The sequence below is a fragment of the Crassostrea angulata genome, chromosome 5 (assembly GCF_025612915.1).
Source record: "Crassostrea angulata isolate pt1a10 chromosome 5, ASM2561291v2, whole genome shotgun sequence".
NCBI lineage: Eukaryota > Metazoa > Mollusca > Bivalvia > Ostreida > Ostreidae > Magallana > Magallana angulata.
The window spans coordinates 25,242,590-25,260,269 of record NC_069115.1 but is presented as its reverse complement, the minus strand read 5'-3'; the positions used below and the strand labels follow the sequence as shown (position 1 = coordinate 25,260,269).

General features: G+C 32.7%; 2 protein-coding genes across 2 annotated transcripts; one reads left to right on the top strand and one right to left on the bottom strand.

Moving 5' to 3' along the window:
* Positions 1-304: 304 nt before the first annotated feature.
* LOC128185891 (glutamine synthetase-like) lies at positions 305-9,411 on the top strand. Its single transcript, XM_052855594.1, has 7 exons — positions 305-411; positions 2,696-2,844; positions 6,201-6,359; positions 6,660-6,842; positions 8,395-8,531; positions 8,664-8,863; positions 9,024-9,411. The coding sequence occupies exons 2-7, from the start codon at positions 2,697-2,699 to the stop codon at positions 9,376-9,378; spliced, it is 1,182 nt and encodes a 393-aa protein (XP_052711554.1). The 5' UTR covers positions 305-411; position 2,696; the 3' UTR covers positions 9,379-9,411.
* A 914-nt stretch (positions 9,412-10,325) lies between these two features.
* On the bottom strand, positions 10,326-16,034 carry LOC128186362 (uncharacterized). Its single transcript, XM_052856167.1, has 7 exons — positions 15,965-16,034; positions 14,872-15,132; positions 14,538-14,681; positions 13,930-13,977; positions 11,452-11,605; positions 10,967-11,089; positions 10,326-10,637 (listed from the first exon to the last, which is right to left on the bottom strand). The coding sequence occupies exons 2-7, from the start codon at positions 15,051-15,053 to the stop codon at positions 10,605-10,607; spliced, it is 684 nt and encodes a 227-aa protein (XP_052712127.1). The 5' UTR covers positions 15,054-15,132; positions 15,965-16,034; the 3' UTR covers positions 10,326-10,604.
* Between the last annotated feature and the right edge of the window lie 1,646 nt (positions 16,035-17,680).

Below are 17,680 nucleotides of genomic sequence, written 5' to 3'. Positions count from 1 at the left end.
GATGTGTTGTGTCAATAATTTCAAAACGACCCTCTCATATATTTTTTCTGCCTGTCTAAACAGATGTTTATCTTATATTTCACAAAAACTATATTAACCATGTAATTCTTATTAAATGCCTATGAATTACAAAGCACGATGAATTGATCAAATCAAAGTTACGTCAGTTTTTGTGTGTCTCAATCAACCATCGTATATTTTTTTCTGCATGTCTAAACAGATGTTTAACTTTAGTTACATTATACAAAGGCTATATTAAACATATTTTTAAGTTTTAAGCACGATGAATGTATCATATTGAAAATCACGTTAAATGAACAAAAATTTCACTGTGTATGCTATATAAATATTTCAATAAAAGCTTTGTTGGCAAAGCATATTATACCTTTCAATTTGGACAACAAGAAACAAGTAAGTGTTCAGCGTAATTTTAAATGATTCATGTATTTTTTTTATTGGATTAACACGATCATTTTGCATTATGAAAGAATAACGGATTAAAAAAACTTTCAATTTGACGATGAGAAACAATTGACTGTGCATTTCAAGTAAAATGGTGATATACCGTGGTATTGATATATTCAATTGTTAATTAACATACATTGTATTCCTTTGTAAGAAAAGTTATGAAGGAATATTTACATTTGTAAATACATTTCCTTAAATGAACCTATAGAAAAGTGAAAACGTTCAATTCTGTATGAACTTTTTCGTGACGTCACAATGTTCATAGCACGCGCTTATCGCTTGTCGCTTGGATTATTGTAAACATAAAATCTCGGTAATTATACTATATATATAATATAATAATAGAACGATTTGTCTATTTCAAACGTAAATAATATGTATTACGGTACGACCGTTTGGGCGAGCGCAGCAGGTGATCAAAAAATGAATTATGATAAATCAATAAAAATAAAAGTAGTGACGTAAAGTAAATGGATTTGAATTCAAAATAAAATAAACATACCTATTTTTTCCAGTAAATTTTCATTATTCATAATTCATAAGATTTTTTATTTATTTATATACTGGTCGCACGCCAGTATAGAATTTATCTCATATAAAATGTTGTTGAATAATAAAGATTTTAACATAATGTACATTGCAGTTTATTTCCTCTTTTCTTGCAGCAGACATTTTTCTTAAACTTACATATAAAAATTGACTTATCACAGAGTCCCCCTCTCCCCCGTTTTAAAAAAAATCAAATTTACGTATAAAATTTTTTTTTGATCATATAAGGAAAATGGATCCCCCGGGAGCATGTAATGAATAGTAGTGAAAATAAAGACAAGTTTGAGCAGCTAAAGAGCTAAAGGCATACTACGCACTCCCCATTCCTCACCCGATTAGAATTTTCCTGATTTTGGGAATTTTTTTTTCTTTTTGCTTGTGAAGATTTTTTGAATGATGTTGCCACGCCCCTTTTAAAAAACGTTCCTGGAAATTACCGTAATTATAGTGAATAAAATAAATGTGAGCATTCATCCAAATGAGAGCAAATTACAGCTGTTTCCTATCTCTGAAGAAATGTCCCGATTCATTAGCTCTGCAAGATTTTGAGAAGATTTTGGTATTGATATTTCAGCAGATTTACAATAACTACTTAGAGTAGTTTCCCCTTATTGTGACGTCAAAGTTCACGTCGGTCAAGTGTCGTCTGTCTCTTTGAAAACACACTGGAAAAAACTACGCGAAAAATACTGTTTTGTTTACTTAAAAAGCATGATGTTCTGGAATTTACACAATTTATCTGTTTCTCAAAAGTTTTACTTTGATTCTCGCGAGATGGTATCCAGTCTACTGAGATCGACCGACATTGACGAATTGCTTTGTGGGTCGAAATTTACTGACGCCGAAAAATTCTGTCGGATCAATGTGTAAGAAATCCATTGAGACGTCACTCGAAAGGACGAATTGCGTTGTGTCAGCCGTAACCAATGCATGTACTTGTTCTCGTGAGAGTGTGAAAATGGGAAACCATAATTACAGGGAACTACTGGGACGATTAAAACAAGGCATTACTGGTCCGATTTACTGACGCCAAAAAAATCTGTTGAATGAATGTGGAAATAGTCCGAATTTTCTATTCACACGCGCCTTGCCGGTAGAGCTCGTTTCGCGCCGGCGAGCTGTGATCGCTATAAGTAATATACAGCAATGTTAAAAAATTCACCGGGATATGAAGTTGGTTGATACGTGATCAATTCTACTGAGAAGCCCTTCGGGCTTCACAGGTTTTGATCACGTGACCAACCAACTCCATATCCCGGTGAACTTTTTAAATTGCTGTGTATTTCTTAAATAAATTATCTTGTCTACGTCATCAAAGTATATTCTTATTATATGAGTCTGTAAACAAACTTCCTGTCAGGCATATTCCTATGCTGTTACTTTCAATTTTATTTCAAGTGCACATGCGCAAAAAAATACACATACATGCACGTGTATTGTTTATAAATATGTACAACTATAAGAAAAAGGTCATTTCTCTTTACTCTAAAGTACTTAATCATAATATCAATGCATATTCCGTCGCATATCTCACCGTGTTCACTTTTATACAGCCCATAGTGACAAACTTTGCGTCTGTATTCCAACAAAACAGAAATATCGTTCTACAGCAAAAATAAAAGCTTTATCAAGTGAAATTTATTAAAATAAGAACATAATATAAACGGTGAATTTTCAGAATGGCTGTAACATCTGTGAATCCGTGGACGTCAGATTGTTCAATAAAAACAAACAAGGTCATATTGGAATATGTATTTGTTAATCACAACCGTTGCGATCTAATGAACAAGACAAAGGTTGCTGACACAGAACCAAAATGCATAGAAGGTTAGTCTCTCTCTCTCTCTCTCTCTCTCTCTCTCTCTCTCTCTCTCTCTCTCTCTCTCTCTCTCTCTCTCTCCAACATTTAAATAGTCAATATTAAAATGATCAACAACATTGAAACATTTTGAAAAATAAAAGTTAAATGCTTATATTTCAATTTTTCATTTTTCTACATTGCCTGCAAATGATAATAAAGGTTCCTCACACCCTGTTGAAAAGTTTGTGACATTTATCTTGAATATTTGATATTCAAACATTCATTTGATAAGAAAAAAAGTCAAAGTTAGTGGAAATAATCTACTTTTAAAAATGTATTTCTTTTAATAAAAAGAAAATACCCTGCTATAATTAAATTCAGGACAAGCTTCAATAAATCGGTTAAAAGGTTTCTTGTTTAATGAGACCAGCAGTTTTCTGTAAACATGACACAATATTAAAGCATGGAATGTTTATAATTCATTGTTGACGTACTAGGGTAAATAACTGCAGACAAATTGCATAACACGCGTTATAAATAAACTTTAATGCGTATTTAAATTCCTTTACCGATAAAATCAATTATTTTGTTAAGGTATCTTGATTGAATGAATCTGGATGGAAAACAGATATGTATGGGTTTGATACTGGTGCATTAATTAATTATTTATATTCATTATTATTACATTTATTTCAATAAATGCATCCAAATTTAAACCACGCTTTAATTTATCATTTATCTTAACTTTCAATAACCTCTGCCCGGTATAAAGTCTGTAGTTTTCAACTGTAACACCACAGGACAGTGAACTGAACGGTTGCTGTTTTCATTTTTAGTAGTATAGTAAGGGAAATAATTAACATGATACCGAAAAAAACCCCCAATCAAATCTTTGTAGTTTAATTAGATTTTTTTCTCTTCAAATTAATCTTTATAACTGTAGATTTGCACATTTAAATTTATCACTTAAATTTAAGAAATCCTTCTGATAAATTCATAATATCAAGTTTTTAACCATAACCATATTGAAGTCACCACCCATAATCACATACATGTACTGGCTATTTGATGCTGTTTCAATGTTTCCCTGTATCTTTATATAATTGTGGATTGTCTTCATTTAGTCCACATATATTTTATTTTCCATTGTTACATCTATCTTCTTGAATTCATCACTTTTTATGACTTTTAATAAAGAAAAACATACCTGTGAAAGAAATACAGTTAAAATCAATAAAAAGGCAAAAGGAAAATAAACAAGGTATCTTCATTGACACATTATCAGTTTTTATTCATAAAAGTTCACAGGAGCGAAACAAGTTTCTTATGGAGGTTAATAATGGAAAACGTTTACATCCTTTCACCAATCGGGAACATATTCGGAATACTTCGTACAATTTTTCAACGTTATCATGGCTGATTCAATGCACAATTCCAGTAGACTTTCTATTTTAAATTGTATTTTGAAGCCTTAATCAGTAATTATAGAAGTCTGTGCAACCTGAATGCCTCGATCGGAAAGCAACCGACCGTAACTTTCTCAACTGTTATACATAACCTAGTGGTAGTAGATGAGCAATCAAAACAAATATGGCGACCAAATTCTTTTCTGAATTCATGTCAGCTTTTAGATTCCAATACCAGTAAATTCAATCCGACCTGGTCTCTTGTCAGAAAAATATGTTAATTGCAAAATATATGTTAATTGCAGGGAAATAAAAAAAAATATGTGAATTAATTGTTCTCAGAATCTGTCCTTCTTATTTTTTATATGTTTAAGGTGGCTCTCTACACCAAAGTAGGAGTTTTTTATGCATAATTTTGTTATATATGTAATATTAGGCTATATATTCAACAGTATAAGTCCTCAAAGTACAATCCTCTATTTTCTAGAAACTTTAGAAATATCAATCTTGGTCCAGATAACCCCTTATTTGTCAAATGTTCAAAATGTCTGTTGTAAGGTTCCACGACACACCAAACTTTTATTTGATTGATCGAAAGAGAATGTTTTTTGAAATACGATTACACAAAACAGAGATCAATATTGGCTTTTTCTTATGTTATATGGTGTTTTTTTTTAGTATTTTTTTTTTAGGAAAATGGCATAAACTGTTCTGGGGACATACATGGTATTTTAGAGCTTAAAACTTCTTGTCAGTGAATGTGTAATATAATTATTGATAAAAACATTATCTATCTTGATCGTTTGGTCAAGTATTTATTTTTTTTAAATCAAATTTGCAATTCTTTTATATCTTTTTATTCTATGGATACAAATTAAAGGATAATGTATAGTCACATAATTATAAAGTACTTACTTATATTAACAATATTATTTTACAAAGAAATTGAAATGACAATGCGAAATTAAAAAAAAAATGCTCTTTATCAGATTTGAACCAATCCGGAATGAAAATACGGATCCCAATCAGAATTATTTTAAAATTGAAATTTTACAAAAATATTACAGATTTTTCCGATTATTGATATGAAATAAAAAGGAGATAAATGGCCAAAACCATTTTAAAGCTCAATTTCAATTACAATCGCGCTCGGTTTGATTTTAAGATAAATATTCACTATTTATACATAGAAATGTTGATCTTCTATAGGAACTATACAGTGCCACAAATGACGTAGTTAACCGCATTCCATAACGTTAAGTATTTTGATTCGCAATGTATGTACTGGAGAGTTTTCATAAAAATATTTGAAAACTGTTTCAAAGAGCACCTGCGAACTCTAGTGTTAATACCCAGCAGTAAGAAGCTCCCATAATTGACGAAAATCGTATAATATATGTTGCTCATAAGTCAGTAAAGTCTGTCTCAAGTTATTACTTTCGTCACTTTTCTGATAATTTTCAATTAAAATACCTGTCAATATATCTGTCAATTAAGCTCAATTGAATTTGATAAAAAGGAAATAATCCAGGATTTCTTAATTGATACATCATCTGTATATACCCCGAGAATTTCACAACAACAAAAATCGAAATGGTAAATGTTTACATTTTTTCTCCATTCCAAAGTACTGGGGACACATTTCACAATTTTTGTTAACGCAATCACCATCCTGGGTCCTTCACATAGTTTGCAATGCAAAATCCCCGTATACTTTTCATTTTTGTTGTGCACTGAGACCTAATGAGGTAGAGGGGCGTTTTAGAACATATAATCGTGGGGGATTTTTTTAATTCCAGTGATAGATGTAATTGGGTTTCTAATGTCTTTATAATTATCGATATATTGAGTGGTGGAAGCAGAGACTTGGGGAGGAGTTCAATGACCTAAAGAATTGAATAATTAAACATACTTTTTTACAATGTCAATGAAGTTGAAAGCTTGAAGTTAATAGATAAGAGTTTTCTTCTTTCCAGATTGTCCACTTTGGTATACATCCATGGTTAAAGATCTTGAAGGGAATGATTTCTGTGAAATGATTTTAAAACCAGTGGCTATGTTTGAAAACCCGTTCTTCAAAAGTCCCAACAAGATTGTTTTCTGTGATGTCTGGCGTTCAAAAGACGAGCCTGCGGGTAATCATGGTTAATTGTGATGCATAAATATATTATTTTAACACGTGAACAATGATGTTGTTTGATATTATTCTTCTCAGAATATACCACAGAATATACATGTATCTGTGTAATAGGAAACGAGAATAGAGTGATACTTTTTTATTAAAATTTATGAATTTGGTAAAACATGATTTTTAAAATCAATGACAACCAAGAGCATACATGACATTGTATGTTGCTGTTTCATTGCAATGACAATTAATTCTATATTATAAAGACTTATTATATTCTATAAACAAGATATACTATCTATTGCAGAAATGAATTCACGGTTTCGTTGCAATGAGACGATGAATCGACTGAAATATGATGCCAAAACAGGATACCGACCACATCAGGCTCACGACCCATGGTTCGGCATAGAACAGGAGTACTGTGTGATTGACGACGCAGACAAACCAGTCAGCTATTCTCCTCATAACTACGACTATAAAACACTGCGTAAAATTTTTATTGATATTTTTCAGTAGTTTATGAATACAAAATACTTTTGCCGAGCTTCATTTGTATAATACACCTTTTTTATTTTTTTTTTACCAGAAGATATATATCGTTCTTGAATGCAATGCTTTGAATTTTTGATTGACCTGAGAGAGTCCGATTTTAGGCGATCAGTTGAGCAGCGGTGCACATTAATTTAAAAGCAATATGAGCCACTTTCATGTCGGGAGTTCTTGGTGTAAAAAAGTAATTTGCTACTTCAGTGAGGAAAAAATAATAGTTTACAAACTTTCGTTTAGATACATTTTTGTTGGGAAAACTATTTAGAGGCTCTGATAGAGCAAATTTATATAATCAGGATCTGTACAAAAAACTAATTGCTTATATTTCATCGAACACGACTCTGTTTTATGATTTTAAAGGGGCATGGTCACGATTTTCAACAAATTCTATATTTATGTTTTTATTATTTACAATGCTTTAGAAATGCATTTCGAATGATCAAATAAAATTTGAGAGTCATTTTAGAGTTATAAGAAAGATACAGGGTTCACAATTCTTTGTCATGTAAACAAGGCTTGTGCCCTCTGTTTGTTTACATAGGTTCAATATACCAGTAAAAAATCTTTTTACAGCTTATATGTCTATCATTTTAGTTATTTTAAGCATAGATTAACAGTTCCCAACGTTTAATACATTCGTTTTAGGTTTAAAACTGAAATTTCAAGGTTCAAAATGTAAACAAACGCTTTGTTAAGAATTACATAGTTAAGAATTTCATGCTTTGTAACTCGTTTATACTCAAAATTCAATTGCCTATATAAAATGCCGTAGACGAAGAGACAAGCCTGCATCAGTGTACATACAATGCACAGGGGCATCGTATCCGCTCTACACTCTGTGATATATATATATATATATATCTATATATATATATATATATATATATATATATATATATATATATATATATATATATATATATATATATATATATATATATATATATATATATATATATATATATATATAAAATACACATGGGAAGAATCGAAAGTAGGACACGATTTGTAAACAATGTCAAAAAACAACTTACTTGACAAAAGTTCAAAAGTTACGCAAATCCTCCCACACAATGTCACTGATGTTGTTAAAAACACGTTCACACTCAAATATTCCTAATAAACTCGGTAAAAAGCGTCTTTATCCCATTAAAACCGCTGTCTGCTGCAGACAGCGTGTGATATGATGTCCGTAAGCTTTACTGTATTGAATTTTACCTGATTGCAATAGCATTGCAATGTTATCATGTTTTTTTAAAGTTACTATTGATATCTGTAAGGCAGAGGTTTTAAACTGCAAGAAGAAAAGACCTGACATCACAACATTCCGAGTTAGGCAAAGTCCATTTATAAAACTTTTCATATCTGTCAATTTTCTCAATGAGCATTTTAATTTGTTTATTAGTGAATAAGATTCTTGAAAAAATATAGTATATTTGTACGAGGTCAAGTTAATCTTAAATTAATTGATGTTATTCTCGGGCTTACAGTTGTGTACTCGGCTATCGGTCCTCATCATGCTAAGAATGTAGGCGTTGAGCGAGAGTTGTCAAGCAGACATCTGGTAGCTTGTCTCTATGCAGGCGTTAAAATAGGCGGCCGGGATCGAGAAAATGGCCCTTCACAAGTATGACTCTATGTGCTCACTTGTTCTTTTCTTCTTCGGTTTGCATGTCTTTAGAAATGGTATTGTAAATTGTCGTATTTTGTTTTACGCGCAAGACGTAAACTTACAGAAAATAACGATAACATGTTTCAGTGGGAATTTCAAATTGGCCCTTGTGAGGGTGTGACCATTGGTGACCACCTTTATGTGGCGAGGTATATACTGTACAGACTGGCAGAAATGTATGGCTTGAGGGTAACGTTTTCACCGATACCTGTACCAGGAGAGGCATTTATGTCATCCGGTCATATAAACTTCAGTACCTCTAGAATGAGACAAAAGGGCGGAATGGAGTAAGTTTTCCCCGAGATATATATCAAGTTTTCTAATGTAGTTAGACACAGAGTGCAACAAGAAAAAAAGATCGGTTTAGACTCTCTTTTTAATTGCAGTTTATTTTGTGGGTTATTAAAAAACCCATGAGCATTTTATTTTATTTTTTTTACATTTCAGATTTATTAGACATGCAATCGATATACTATCTAAATCGAGCGAGGAGCCTCTCTTGGGTTATTATGACCCGACAAAGGAGTCCACAAATAGCATCAGACTGCAAGACACTGCTTTCAAATTCCATCCACGCTTTAATGAATTCGTCTTTGATGTAGCTAATAAAAGACTAACATCAGTACGGATTCCGCCGTTAGTGCACGAAAATGGCTATGGGTACTTTGAAGACAGACGTCCCTCCTCAGAACTTGATCCCTATTCCGCAGCAGACGGTCTTGTGCGTGCATGTATATTTGGCGATTTTCTTAAGCCAGAATATCAACATTTGCAAGACCTCCGATTTTGGGACAAAGAATGAACATCAGACAGTTTTAAGCTTTTCAACTCTCCGTTAAATCCCACATTTGTTTAATATTTTAAATATCTGTAATGTAAATGCATAGTTGTGTACAAAATAAACAACAACTTTAAATGGATCCAATAGTACCAATTAAATGTTAAAATTCGAACATGAATAAATGAGGTAGTATATTTCTGCACTTTTCACTTGACTGTATATTCCAATCACCTGCCTGGTGACTGAGTGTTTATGTATAAAGGAATGTACTTGGTTATCAAATATACATACGAATCAAATTGAATAACAGTTGTTAAATATCTAAATCTCATATTCATAATAAAGATAAAATCTTGTGGTGAAAGGGATCGAGTAACTGATTGTTCCTCGTTCGTTTCATTGGTTTCAAATTTTGAAACTACCAACAACAAAAATTAATATGATGTCGGTCTTCCAATCCTATGCCAACACCATGACCAAAGTCTACTATACAATATTTGGCTGAAAAACCACTGTATGAAATGGTTTCAAGGATTTCGAGCTACAAATTTACAGTTACTCTCATAAAAAGGAGTCACCAGGTCTTCCATATCCTGTAGGACCTTTATCTAGATAAATTTAATAGAGTCCATCTTCCCTTCCATTACAGCTACATGTATTTGAAAAATATTCTGATTCGAGTATTTGATTGCCTGCTATCACTTAGCATTGTGATTTCATTTATTCCCTTATGTTTTAAAACAAGTCTTTATTTTTTTTTATTTCAAATCTTAGTAAACAAGTCAACATTATACAATTCAAGTTCATATTATCTTCCACAGAATGTCTTTAACTTCAACTGTTTATTTTATCATAGCAGACCATTGAAAAACGAGGTGCATGTTGAAATAATGTAAAGCACATCAACAAAAATAACAAGAGAGAATCGCGAGCATATCAAGAAAAATATTTAAGAGAGGAAGAGCAAAAATCTTTCAACATTTAATACTCTATAAATTGTGACATTGCTTTTTGTTGTTTTACTCTGATAAAAATTAATATAATATAATGGATGAAATGATTTATAATTACACACCAACTAGGAATACATATATAATTCATATATACATATATAATTGTTTGTGACAAATGTGAACGCTCACATATTAAACTTATCAAATGTCAAATATCCTGAAGCATGTAAAACAACATATCAAGTCAAATTTCACATAATTATTCATTTTAGCTTATAAACTTTAAGCACTATGTCAGCTCAGTTTCTTTTCCATTCGATTAAGTCTCTGAAATGATAAAATAAAACCATTTAAATTTACAAATTTATTTACATAAAAATTTTTTTATTGATTGTAATTTGTATTACTATTAGAATTATTGCTATAGAAATAAACAATGTATTATTTCAATACATATAGTTAGAAATCTTTAGACATTTTTACTTCATTAATTTTTCACAGGTCGGACAAATTCAAGCTCTAAAGATGGCTACATCGCTTAAATTGATCTCTATAGATATATGGCCTAAGTTCAAGCATCTTCCATCTGAATAAAATGATAAAACAGATTATAGAAAACTTCTATAAAAGTATCCCTAAAGTAGAAGTGGACTGACCCAAACTCCCGTCATACACCAGAGTCCGCAGCAGCAGCCCGTGTCTGTCTCCAGGACCCTGTAACCCTGACCCTCAAAAAACAACCGAGCTTTGTTATTGGAGGCAACCCACAGATCCATAACCTGTCATAATCATATAATTTTATGTAGCATTATAAGAATGGTGAACACATATTTTAAGTATATCATCTGCAACTTTAGATTTTAAGATCTGATCAACTTTGAATACATGTATTGCAAAAAATGATCATAGATACAAAAAAGTAAAAAGAAAAACTGCCATAGACCCACTGATGTAACTGCCTTTCATAATCATGCTGATTATTATAAATTAAAACCACTAAACTCCATTGCATTCTCGTATTTAAGAGTTTTTTTAACTAGCAGGAAACAAATTTTCTCGTCAGAAAACTACAATGTTAATTATTCATAATATGCTACATTTATGTGCGAAAACTATATATCATTGAAAAATCTGAGCTTACTGAGCATCCATGTCTTAGAGCATCTTTTTCAGCGGTGTTTAATAAGATTTTTCCTATTCCTTTCCTTCTGAAACAAGAGTCGACAGCTAGATGGTTTATCGAACACGTTCCCGTAGGAATACCTTCCTTTCTTGCCTTATTCAGCAGTTCAAGCCTATAATAAATCATAAAGGAAATACAAATATGAGTTATAGGACAAAACGAAGTGCTTTACTTAATTATGAATTACCAAACACACTACAAAGAAACATTCGACCCTGTTTAATGATCGCCTCTTTCGCCCTTTCCGTCAGCGGGTGAATATAAAACTGTCAATGAGCGCATCTAATGTTCTAATATCTCTTTCAATACAACTTGGTCTGGGTGAATTCATAACTTGGCAAAACCCTTTACTAGTGTAGAGGGCTAAACATAACACGCGGGGAAACTAACCCTGTATACAGTATTTAAGGTATAATCTACATGTACATTTCATATAGACAATGTCTCCTTAAGCACAACTTAGATTAGATCCTTTTAGAACTTAAACCATGCGTTAGTTTACATACTGTTGTATATTTAAGGTCTGTCAATGCACAGGAGTATCAATATCTTAACAGGTCTAAGAAGATTGGTGGATAAAGCATGTAAAATGCCTTTATAAGATAGGAGACTCCGATATCAGCCAGAGGGCTGTGATATGAGTATTTATTATTATATTTATTACATAATTAGAAATAATTTTTAAACAGCATCAACTTGAACAGATTGATTTTAAATATTATTTGAAAATAGTCTGTACATGTATTAAATGAAAATATGAGATCTTACTGTTTTATCAAACATGCAGCTACAGAACCAGAATTTCCTCGTGTTTTGAAATTAACTGCTCTAAAAGAAGTTTTTAACTGCATTTAAAAATGTCGACTGTAAGAAATGTTTTATTTTTCGTCTGTTAACATGCAGAAACGGAAAAAAGGCAGAGGAGTTCCGCCTGGAGTGTGATACGGATCCGTATCAGCCCTATAGGGCTGATAACCTGTATCAGCCCCGGAGGCCGATATGAGTTTTGGGATGTCATCTGTATCACATATGCAAAAAACATGTATTTATAACTAAGTATGAAATATCATATATTAAACGAAATTGTATCATATATTATTATATAATATAGTCAATAGACATCTTGGAGCACCGGGCCTCCATGAAATTTTGTGTGTTCGGAGGAAAATTTCCGATGGAGATCAAAGGTTCTTAGATACTGCTATCATTGTAGCACAAAGGTTTACAGATGGAATCACAGAGATAAAAGATAGAATAACTGATATTTTGAGCTCTTGTAGCACCCCCACCACCATTACATCCCGGATCTTGCACCTATGGATTTTGTTTTATTTCCTTATCTAAACTCGAAACTGCGTGGACATAGATTTTTGAACCTAATAATCTACGATATGCAACAATATGCAATTCACAAAAACTTGACAAATAATGGTATGAACGGGCCTTTTATAAATGGGTTAATGACATAAAAAGTGTGTGGAACTGAAAGGTGTTTACTTTGAAAGAGTGACAGGTTCGCCATTCAGTGATTTGATGTCACCTGGCGTCGTGGAAATATGAAATGGTGCTCCGTAAACTTTATCTACTTCACGCATAAAAATTGCTGAATATTTTAAATTTCTTTTCAAAATCTTTTAATCTTTTGCATACTTAATTTTAATTCGTAGTTATTTAATTAAACATACGTCATCCTACAAAGTACACAGCTTGTCGACAATCACTTTGTCCTCGAACTTTTATAACAACCCTCGTAAACCCGTACTTGTTTTACTTATATTACGGGGCGCTCTCTCCCGTACAGGACTAATACTGGGCCAACCGTGAGGTTATTCTCTTGTTGTTGGACCCAGCCTCATAAAACCTCCAACAAGCCAACACGCGTTTTAGTTTTCAGACTTTTATATAGATTTTACATGAAATATACTTTTACGTGAGTTTGGTATGCATCAGCACCGAAGGTCTGATTCCAACTGACTATAATTTACAATTCAGAATAATATATAATGAACAATGGAACAACACAATGAAGGATTAACATAAGAAGTACAGATGTAAGTAAATCAATTATCAAACAGCTATTGAGTGACTCGGGACATTTTAGCAGCATGTACATAAAAGGATTAATATGATGAAAGAAGCTTAAGTGTCAATAAACATAAACAGAAGTCAATTAAAAGATTAGCTGTCCATCACTGATTGTGCCTCAGGTGGGATTAATGCTGCGCGGAATTTATAACGTTTATAAAACAGTTGTCGAAATAGATGAAAAGTTTTTGTATCAATTAACACAAAGTCCGAAAAGTTAATTTACACAATAATTAAAAATAGTCCGAAAGATTGAATGTCACACCGTGACACTTATTCACTAAACTAAAAGGAAAACGATGGACTATATATCTGACAGAGAGCGAAAAAAGTCATGAACCAAAGTCTCACCCGCAAAAATCCGTACATCCCACAGGGGCCATGTCTTCTTCTCTATCTCTATCCAATTAAATAAAACCATTAATTCACATTCATAATGCAATTTACCAGTTGAATGTTGAAATCTTTTGTTTAAAATATTTAAAAGATTTTAGAACTGAATTTTTACAAATAAAACTATGTTTTCTCAAATATAACAAGAAGGAAAATGTTATTTTAATTAACAGAGAATTATTAATGCCGGCACAACTTGATTTATGTTTTAGGTTCTCTGATCTTCAGCCTCAAAGTATTTTTTTTCAACATAAGAATGTTACATGTATTTGTCCTTCAAACTTTATAATTTCTGAATGGTATCCATGCACTTTAATGTATCTCAATGTATCCACTATGCCAATAACTGATGTAATACCAACTCTAGAAAACTAATACAATCGGTCTCCATAAAAGGCAGATTTGTGGTACGAATAAGAAATCCGGATAATTTAAAGTTATCGAATATGGTAACAATTCATAATGAAGACATAACTGAATGTTCGAATTTGAAGACTTTTGCTGTTGCAGTCAGTAACACATGATGATAATTATATACATGTATGACGCCATTAATATACAATTACTGGAATAGTTCGCTATCACCATGGTAACGCAGAACACATGACCCCGCCTTCTCTCCGTTGTATTCGGCCACTAGGTGTCTCTCATAGAATTCTGGCGGTCTTTCTCTCAGACTGTTGGCATACGAATCTCTCATGTCTGGTAAACTAAAACAAGCAACTTTACATTTCATGCGTTGTTAAGCATTAAAAAAAATTGAATGCAGACTGTTACTAGTAATATATAATCGCCATCAAAAAAATTAATTAATATAATTATGCAGGTTTAAACTTGAACATTGATGTTTCAACAATTTTAGATGGTACAGTTGTAACAGCAGGCATATAGTTTCCAGACCTGCCCCTGCTTGTTGCATGAACCAGTTTCCGTTCAAACGCTTCCACCATCATCCGGCCGGCAAACAGGCGGTCGTCCTCCGTACCTGTCAGGTACCTGACAATCACAGGCCCCGTGGAGGGGGAATCGGTGGGCTCCGGGGCCGGCCGGCCACCAGGCTGTATCATACACACCTCTGTCATGCTCAGTTACGGAAAAGGTGTACAGCAAAGTATCCCCAACTTTCTTCTTGAATCTTCTCTCATTTTTTCTCATAACTTGCTAATGGTTTTAATAAAACAATATTTCTTTATAAAAAAGTAAAAATCAGGATACATATTTTAAAAAATCAATCAATTTGCTTACAGGTAATAAAGAGGAATCTAGATTGAATCCCAAACACTACATACATAAAATTTAGGGAATCAGTGCTTTTTTACAACAAGAAATTCCCCAGAAAATCTAGCTAAGAAATTAACGTTCATTCGCACTATATACAATGAATTTTTAATTAGATGACCATTTTCCACATTAAAATAACCCGTGTAACTATCTAGGCCTTTCTTCTTAATGCTATTTCTAAATGATGAACAGAAAGACTTTATGATGAAATTTTATCTGATAGGCAAGAAACACAACTTTTTAAATATTGTAACTTCCGAAAATATTTCGATCCCTAAAATCTCCAAAGAGTCACAAAACCCACAGAAGAATTTTAAAGGCAGCTATCTCTCTTATCAGAGCATCTATGTAGGCCTACCTTAAAACTACACAGTGTAAATATTGTTTGTTACTTCCTATATAGCGATTTTTGTTTGTTTTACATAAAAAGCAAAAGTAGCTAATGGAACGTATTCATTTAGTAAATAAAGCTATATATGTAGGTATTTCAATCTGTGTAGCTAAAATTAGTGGTTGTACCGGGTCCGTACAATTTAACCTGGGAGGAATATATTTAGTATGTGGATAAAGAGCCTTGTGCCTTATCTGAGGACTAAACATAGCATCAACTGACCACAGCTAGACTCGAACCAGCACTCTATTTTACTGGCCAAAGCCTTTGTGCTCCATCTGTCTGATGAGTATGAAAAAAATTAGAAATGTGATGGTTTACCTGTTCATAGCGGCAGTCGGTCGACAGGGTACAAACACACAACTTGTCTGTTTACATCTATTTATAGATTGGACGTTTCACGAACCCGATTATTATTTTTTTTTTTATCGGGGTCACCACAGAGGGGCCGGGTTATTAAAAACTATAATTGCAAAACTCTTTACTTTTTAATCATAATTATGTAATTAACATCAACTCCTTTATTTGCGAAGTTTCAAATGAATGCACCCTCAGTTGATGCAGAAAATATAGGGAAATACAAGCGATGGTTTGCATGCGCGGATCCAGAAATTTTTTCCAGGGGGGGTCCGAAGGATAATTGTGTTTGCCAGGGGGGGGGGGTCCGAGGCATATTTTCGCGATAATTTTACTATGTCAATTTAATAAATTTTCATTTCCAGGGGGGGTCGGGACCCCCCCCCCCCCCCCCGACCCCCCCCCCCTCTAGATCCGCGCATGGTTTGTGATATTATTGATTAATTAAAACTGTTTCTTTCTCAAGCTGGGGGTTTTACACTTTTTACCTCTCCAAATATTTTTAAAGGTATTTTTTGTTTAAATATTGTAAAATTTGAAAATTCTAAACCCGTGAAAGCATTTTAATTATAATGTAAATTAATCCACATTAATATTGACAGCTAGATGTCCCATACCACCTTAAAACTCAACAAGCAGACGAAATCGAGAGAAGTTAAAGAGACACAACTTTACATTTTGTTGTCCTGTAAGAGAAAAGTATATCCGGGAAAAATTTTATTGATGCGAATATCATTTTTTTTTCGACCAATCAGAAGCTCCAATATCTCGTCAAAGTAAAGAATATTAAATAATTATAAAATCTACTAGGGCATCTGGTTCTTTTTAGGGGAACAATCTCAAAATACAGGTACATTTACTATAATAGGGATATAATTATGAAATTGTCAATTTCCACACTTCCAAGCAGATTAAAAATTTTACAGAAGCAACTCTCCTCAAGTTGTTATATGTGATTAACAATGTAATAATCTACCTTAATTATATGTTAAAAATACTACTATAGTCTGTCCCAAGTTATTGCTTCCATCGCTTTTTGATGATTTTAAATAAAATTACACATACTTGTGAAAGAAATACAGTTGAAATCGTTAAAAGGGAATATATCCAAGATATCTTCATTGAACAATTATCCCTTTCCACTCAGAAAAATTCACAGTCCTGAACGAAAACAGATTCCTTACGGAGAATTATAATGGGGAATGTTTACATCTTTTCTCCATTCGGAATACATCGCGCAATTTTTTAACGTTATCATCCGGGTTTATTAATGGCTGTTGCAATGCAAAATCTCCGTAGACTTTCAATTTCGGGATGTGTATTGAAACCTGAAGCGGTAGAGGGGGCGTTTCAAAACAGATAATCTGGACATTTTTTATATTAGTGGATGAACGTAGTTTGAGCACAGAGGTATTTTCTATTATTGAAATATCAAGCAAAAAGTGGTGGAAGCAAAAACTCGGGACAGAGTATAGTGAACAGCCCGACCACAAAAACCTGATTGATTCCACGTAAAAAAAAAAAAACAATTGTGGTTACGGGGATTTGAAAACATCTGTGTTAATATATCTAATAACACAGTAGATTTGAGAATGTGAGAATCGATTATAAAAAAATACTCCATAAATGAAAAGATACAGTACTTATTGGAGTACATTGACACTCAAGTTGAGTCCACTC